The 7163-nt window shown below is 35.5% G+C and overlaps 1 protein-coding gene across 2 annotated transcripts; it reads left to right on the top strand.

Moving 5' to 3' along the window:
* Positions 1-704: 704 nt before the first annotated feature.
* On the top strand, positions 705-3220 carry LOC121779836 (thaumatin-like protein 1b). Of its 2 annotated transcripts, none has more exons than XM_042177283.1 (3): positions 705-886; positions 972-1665; positions 2681-3220. In XM_042177283.1, exons 1-3 carry the CDS (start codon positions 829-831, stop codon positions 2871-2873), a joined length of 945 nt encoding a protein of 314 aa, XP_042033217.1. In that variant the 5' UTR covers positions 705-828; the 3' UTR covers positions 2874-3220. The 2 variants fall into 2 exon arrangements, with proteins under 2 accessions (XP_042033217.1, XP_042033216.1); XM_042177282.1 differs by having other exon boundaries at positions 707-886; positions 2678-3220.
* Positions 3221-7163: the final 3943 nt, after the last annotated feature.

Here is a 7163-nt window from a genome sequence, read left to right on the forward strand (position 1 = left end):
ATGAAGAAATCTCCGAAGCCCACGTTATAATTATTGTCCACGCCAAACCCCCCGAGGTTCTCTTGTAAACATACGTTGTTTACTGCATCCATTATGTCCTCAGCACAAACCCCCCGAAATAAAAATATTTGATTAGGTCAATGCACAAGGATGATTAAGGAATTAAATCAATTTAATTAGGTCAAATTTGTCATTGCATATTTATTTATGGTTTCATAACTTCCTTATCAAACAAAGTGGACTAATTAGAAAAAAATTAACTAGAATATCAAACACTTAGATATTAAAATCATATCTCTCCCTAACTTGGTCATAAATCTTGGTTACTAACTAACCTAGGTATATCCTACATCACTTATCAAACGAGCCCTTAATAAATTGAAAATTCGAGCGAAAATTCAAAATAGACAAAACTCAAAATTACGATTAAAATTAATGTTGCCTACATAGTTGGAATTAATTAACTTTAATTTGCATTCCTTCTATATATATATTAGGATTTAGTCTTTGAGTTGTTTTGGTTTTTATTTACTTTCTAAGTTAACTACTAGAATAATACTAAGATGGAAAGTCCTTCAAAAAATTTTTTTACTAATTTTTTGAATTAATGAGATTAATAAAAATATAACAGATGTTAATAATTTTTTTGAAAGCAGCACAAGCACAAGGCTACCATATTTCAAGTTGATACTCAGAATTAAACTCGTATATATACCTCCACCACCGTAACCCAACCCCTACAAACTCTTTCTCCTCCTCTGTTTCTTCTCATTCTCAAACTTCTTCATCTTCTACATAAAATTAAGCTCAACTTCACGCATCACCTTAATGGCAAAGCTTTACTTCCATATTTTCTTCCTAATTCTTTCTAATTCATTAATTGAAGGTAATTATACTTGATTACTCATCCACTATATTCAATTATATTGAATCAATTTCTAACTATTACTCTAATTTTTTTTTTGTTTCAGATGTGTATTCAACAGCCACATTCACATTCGTAAACAAATGCAAGTTCACTGTGTGGCCAGGCATTTTGTCAAACGCCGGAATCTCGCCGCTCTCCACCACCGGCTTCGCGCTAAACACCGGCGAATCCAGAATCATCAATGCGCCGACCGCCTGGGGCGGCCGATTTTGGGGGCGGACGCACTGTTCCGAAGATTCGACCGGAAAATTCTCCTGCGCCACCGGCGATTGCGGCTCCGGCAAGCTCGAATGCGCCGGCGGTGGCGCCGTCACGCCGGTGACGCTCGCCGAATTCACCCTCGACGGCGACGCCGGGAAGGATTTCTACGACCTCAGCCTCGTCGACGGCTTCAACCTGCCGATGCTGGTGGCGCCGCAGGGAGGCTCCGGCGTCAACTGCAGCAGGGCGGAGTGCGTGGCCGATCTGAACGGCGAGTGCGCGCCGGAGCTGCGCGTGACGAGCGCGGGCGGGGAGCGAGTGGCGTGCAGGAGCGCGTGCGACGCGTTCCGGAGCGAGGAGTACTGCTGCAGCGGCGCGTACGGCAAACCGGCCGCGTGCAAGCCATCGAAGTACGCGGAGACGTTCAAGCGCGCGTGCCCGCAGGCATACAGCTACGCGTATGACGATCTCACCAGCACCTTCACCTGCATCGGCGCCGACTACATCATCACCTTCTGCCCCTCCCCCAACACCAGGTTTATTTACCATAATACCCCTTCTTTATTCAATAACATTATTTGGGTGATTAATTAAGGCCAGCCTGTTTTCCTTCTTTAGAAATAATAAATGGCAATAATTATAGTATAATGAATATTAATGAGCGTACGTGAGAATAATTCGATTGGTTTAATAATCATATCGGATCCCAACCTTTTCATAAATGTGTTGAATTCTACCAGTCAAATAAAGTACTAAAATATTCTCTTCGTTTTTTTAAAAAAAAATTCTTTCATTTTTGAGTTGTTTGCACTTTGCAGTCATTCAGTGAAACCATTATTATAAGGAATAGGTTGATACTCCGTCCATTTCACAATAACACGAATTTTAATATATAATTAGCAAAATAAAAAATAAATAGAAAGAAAATAATTAAAATATTGTTAATGGAAAATTAATCTTATTTTATTAGAAAAAAAAGTTTTTTATACTCCTTCCGTCCGAAGAAAGATGACCCATTCCTTGTGCGGAACGAGATTTTAGGTAGTTTTTATTTTGTGTGTTAAGTGGAGAGAGTAAAGTAAGAAAGAAGGAATAAAGTAAAGATAAAAGTGTTTACATTTTTAGTAATAAGTCAGCTTGATTGGGAGAAATCAAAAAAGAAAGTGAGTCATCTTTAATGGGACGAAGAGAATATTTGAAATGCGTATATTTTTGTGAGACTAAAGAGAGTATATATTCTTAGCAAAAGGAAAATTAAATTGAATTAAAATAAGAGTAAATTCATTACTAAAAATAGCTATTTTGATTCATGAAATTGCAACTTTTGTTTATTTTCGCACGTGTATCAGTGTATCACTGGCTTTGCGTTTTATTACCGTTACGGCATTCAGCGAATAGCAGGAAAACACGTAGCAACCTGTCACTGCACTAAAAGTAAATTGCCTGCAAAATAAGTATCCGTTTAACATTTTTACTCATTAATTTGAACTATGAGTAGTTTTTTCATTAATAAATTTATGAAGCAAATATATTTATTTATTGTGGCAGTAGAAAATCTACATCCGGATCGGGCGGCGGGCAGAACCCGGTATCGGTGGCGGGCGGCAGTAACACACCATTCGACGGCAACATGGTGTACGAAGGTGCGCTGGACGTGAGCTCTGCAGCGTCCACGTGTGCGCACGTGGTGGGCGGAGGCGTCGCCGTCGTGGCGGCAATGTGGCGGTTGAGCCAACTATACTAAATCATTTCTTTTGCGAGTAGGCCAGTTTCCGAAAACGGGTATGGGCCGGGCCGGGCCGGGGCGAGTCGTGATCATGCGTGTGGCCCATTTGACGAGGCGCTGAGTCACCTCATTCGATGTTGGAAATTCTTAAAACGAAATTAAATTGAAAACAATTAGTTTAGTGTTAGAAAAGCTCACCACAGAGGGATTGTTTCCACACGATTTGGTGGTTGGGGCGATGTTTTTAGGATTTATTATTGAAATTGGGGGGGTTAGTGATTGGTATTCATTTGGCATATTGGGAAAATAGTTTAAAAATCAAGATATTATATATAAAGATATTTGTAGTGTTCAGATTTTTATAATACTATTTCTTCATTCGTTCATCGTTGTGTGCATTATTGTTGGAATGCGAAATGACAGTGAGGAGTATTAATTATCAGATAAAATGATTAAAATTAATTAGATGTTTATTGTTGGACTGGTGGCGGTGGGGTGGTGGCTAACAATAACATGCCGACTATTGAGGGATTTTAACTAAAACAGCATGAAATGTGTTCTTATGTAAAACTAAGCATAATTTGCCTTATATAGTCAGCTGCAATACTTTTTTAATTTATTTTGTCAAAAGAAAAATTGGCAATTTTTTTGCAGGTTTTGTTTATCCATCAATAATGATTTACGCATATACTTATACTACTATTGTGATTCGAATTCCTAATACAACACTATCGTGGCTGTGACTGCTACTACGAAAAGATGGAGTAAACACTACCCGGTCGGGTGAAACGATACGAGCAAGATAGAGAGCGCCACCCGACTGGGTGGCTCGTGGGACAAGTTCCATCTAGCTGGGTGGCGCGATCTGATGGGCGGATTTTGCTCTTAAACCCCTAGTTTTTTATCCCCCTTCCCCCGCTTATATAATATCATCCCTTCACTTTTGTAATAGACTTTGATATAGTATTTTTTAAAAATAGTCTCCTTAGAGAGAGTTCCTCCCCATTTGGGAGAAATTTAATCCTTCAATTCCATGGTGATGGCCATTCTTGCAATGGAGATTGCCTTCTTTATACAAGTATGTTTCTAGTTTGGGTGTTAGCAAAGAATTGAGACATGTAGATGGTTGTTCATGGTGACATTGCCAAGATTGCCATCAATTTTCGGGTGGAGATTCTTTGGTTCCATTAAAGGCAATTTATTCATGCACCTTTCTTTTATCTCTTATCTATCTATGAATTCTATGTTTATTTTAACTTTTTTTGTTGTGTTAAAACCCCTATCCATTTTTGTTTCTCTTAATTAAAAATGAGCAATCATGGTTTTACACATCAATGACGCCGCCAATCATATTTTAAGAAAATGGTTGGATCCAAGAAATCAAAGAAAAATAATTGGAAGGGTGTGAAACGTGGCACCTCGTGACGTCCTCCATTTTGTTTATAGCACAGCACATGCCAACACAAATGAAAACAGTTGTGGACATTATTAAGTATGGATGATTTAAAGCAGACGACTATTTCAATTTGGTAAAAGACAAAATTTTTTTCTAGGCAAATGTATATAGTATTACTATGATCATAATTCTCTTTCATGTGATTTTTTTTATTCTTTGGACCAACCCAAAGTTTTGTTTCATGTGATTTAGGTTTTAATTTACTCTAAAGATGTTAATATTTCAGGGAATTTAAAATGACATTCATTTCAGTACTAAATGAGTTACAATTCTATTTTTCAGAAGTCATGTTATCAGCCACAATTTCTGCAATAATAAAAGTCTCTTTTCAGTTCATTTTAGTTTATATTTATTAAAGTTTTGATAATTATAAATTCATAATAAATTTAAATTCCTAAATTGCCAAATTTCTAAAGTATTTAATTTAACTTCCTAATTTATATAAGTTCGTAAATTACTATAAAAACACACAATCTAAATTCCTCTTTTTTTCTGAAGGAGCTTGATCGGTAATTAATGGCATTGATGCGCGTCGGACATCATTGTCGTGTCCTTGTAAATCGCACTTGGAATGAGAAAATGACATTTGTGATGTGGAGTAGTATTTATGGAAGAAAAAAACAAAAAAATTATAAAAAAAGAAAAATCGAACCAATAGGAAAAAAAAGATGGCAGTAAAGGTAATAATACTATGAATTTAAAAAGAAAAAAAGTTGGGGTCGGCGTTGTGACACTCGCAGAAGTGCCATGAAATGGTGGAGAAGCCCGACTACCAGCCATCCGCAGGCTGAAATCGTGGGCACTCGGATGGAGGTGGCTCTGTAGTAGCGTCACGTTTCAGAAAAATCAAATCAATATAACTGACAGGTTTTGAGACTAATTCAGAAAAACATAATTTGAGATGAAAAAAATAGTAAAAGTATAAGAGAATAAATTATTTGTCAATAAATGAGACTAAGTCTCAAACTCTGCTGTGATTAGCTGCTCCTCTACTCGACCTACAATGCAAAAGCCTTAGATTTGTTTATTTTAAACTCCTCATTTCCATAAAAATATGGACATTTTCCATTTTAGGATGTCCCATAAAAATATCCCCTTTTTATTTTTTTATTATTTCTTTCTTATTTTTCTAATAAGGTGGGCCATATTCTCCACAAAATTATACCAAGTCTAAATATAGAAAGCTTTCATCTAATAATAATTCTACACATCATTTATAATGTGGACCCCACAATCTATGAACACTTTTTCCACTATATTTTTCCCCTCTCTCTTGCATAGTAAAATCTACGTTATTTATAAATTTATCTATTTTTTAGGACGGGAGTATTACTTAACTGAGAAGAAAATCTACTCATGCATACATAATCTTTTCTTTTAAACAATTGCATGGATAAAAAGCACTGTTATCCTTATTCTTGAATTATATTGCTCTCTAGAAATACTTGTAAAAGATGAGAGATATTTCCAAACAATCACAATCACTTTTGATCACTTACAATATCACGTGTGTGTGTTTCTCTGGTGTCAGTCATATCTCTCTTTCTAATGAACCTACTACCTTTTTTGACCTTTTTCATATTTGCCTAATTTGATAGGAGATTGCTGCATCATAAAGAAACATGAATTCGTTAGCTACAAAAAAAGTGATCAAGAAAATTATTATCTGGATATTCAACTGTCTGTTTGTGTGTCCACATCAGCGACCTTGCTTTACGTATCATTAATCAACTCCCATGCAAAAATAACACATGCTTTGTTCTGTTCTACCTTTATCCTCACTGCTTACTAATACTACTACCTTTTAATTTCATGGATTAATCTTATCGGTATTTCCACATTATAGTATAGAGATGGTTGTGATATATTAGTATTTTAATTTTAGTAAATAATCATATAGGATCAAAGTTTGAACGGGAAGAAGAGTCTGGGGTTCAACTAGATTATCTGTCTTAATCAGATGTGTATAAATCACACTTTTAATTTTACATGTCGAATGTGCATCTTTGTTATGTATTGTATTTAAATAAAGTGAATTTTAATATGATTACGTGTTATTTGAAATTGATACTTATTTGACACGTGGCCTAATTGTTTTAAAATTTTGGATTTATTTATTATAAGAGTATACATCATAGTAGTTGGGGTGCGACAATATGACATATGTTATATACAAAGATTAATAAATACTAAACTTCTGATATTATATCTTTCAACAGATCGCAATAAAGATATATCTCAATTAGATCTTATTTAGTGCTATACCACACCAATATCGTTAGTTTTTTTAGGTAAGAAAAGCTTTCGGACTAACATTGCAACCGTTCATGATAGGTAGCCTAGATTTATCTTGCTTGTGAAAAAAGTTTTTCTTCTACAATGGAATTCGCCGAGTCACATGTTGTGATCACATGCTCTACTACTCGACCTACAATGCAAAAGCCTTAGACTTGTTTATTTTATAATATGTTTTCACGTATATTTATTACTAATAAATAAACCATTATTTATTTTATTTAATCTCATTAGTGTTAGAAGTGGATCTAGAGTTCTTGTATACATACGTTTGACTAACTTTACAAGTACATGTATGCTCGAAACAACTTTTAGTATACATACCCCAACAACAAGTGCTACATGGTTGATGGTTATCAAGAGGTTTGAGCAACGATACACTGCAGAAAATCTATTGTTACACTATACGCTGCTTACATTCAAAAGGTCATGAAAAGATTCAACATGGATGATTTGAAACCAATATTCGTGCCTTTGGGTCACTTCAACCTATTGAAGAAGGAATCGTTGAGTACAAAAAAGTAGTGTGCCGAGATTATAAAGGTTCTCTATATTTA

This window comes from Salvia splendens, chromosome 19 (genome assembly GCF_004379255.2).
Source record: "Salvia splendens isolate huo1 chromosome 19, SspV2, whole genome shotgun sequence".
In the NCBI taxonomy this organism is placed as follows: Eukaryota; Viridiplantae; Streptophyta; class Magnoliopsida; order Lamiales; family Lamiaceae; genus Salvia; species Salvia splendens.

What these genes read in the sequence shown, in the direction of transcription:
- LOC121779836 (XM_042177282.1), top strand. Translation starts at nt 829, where the DNA reads ATGGCAAAGCTTTACTTCCATATTTTCTTCCTAATTCTTTCTAATTCA. An exon ending in TTCTAATTCATTAATTGAAG is followed by an intron (nt 887 to 971) that starts GTAATTATACTT and finishes TTTTTGTTTCAG; the next exon opens with ATGTGTATTCAACAGCCACA. An exon ending in TGCCCCTCCCCCAACACCAG is followed by an intron (nt 1,666 to 2,677) that starts GTTTATTTACCA and finishes TTATTGTGGCAG; the next exon opens with TAGAAAATCTACATCCGGAT.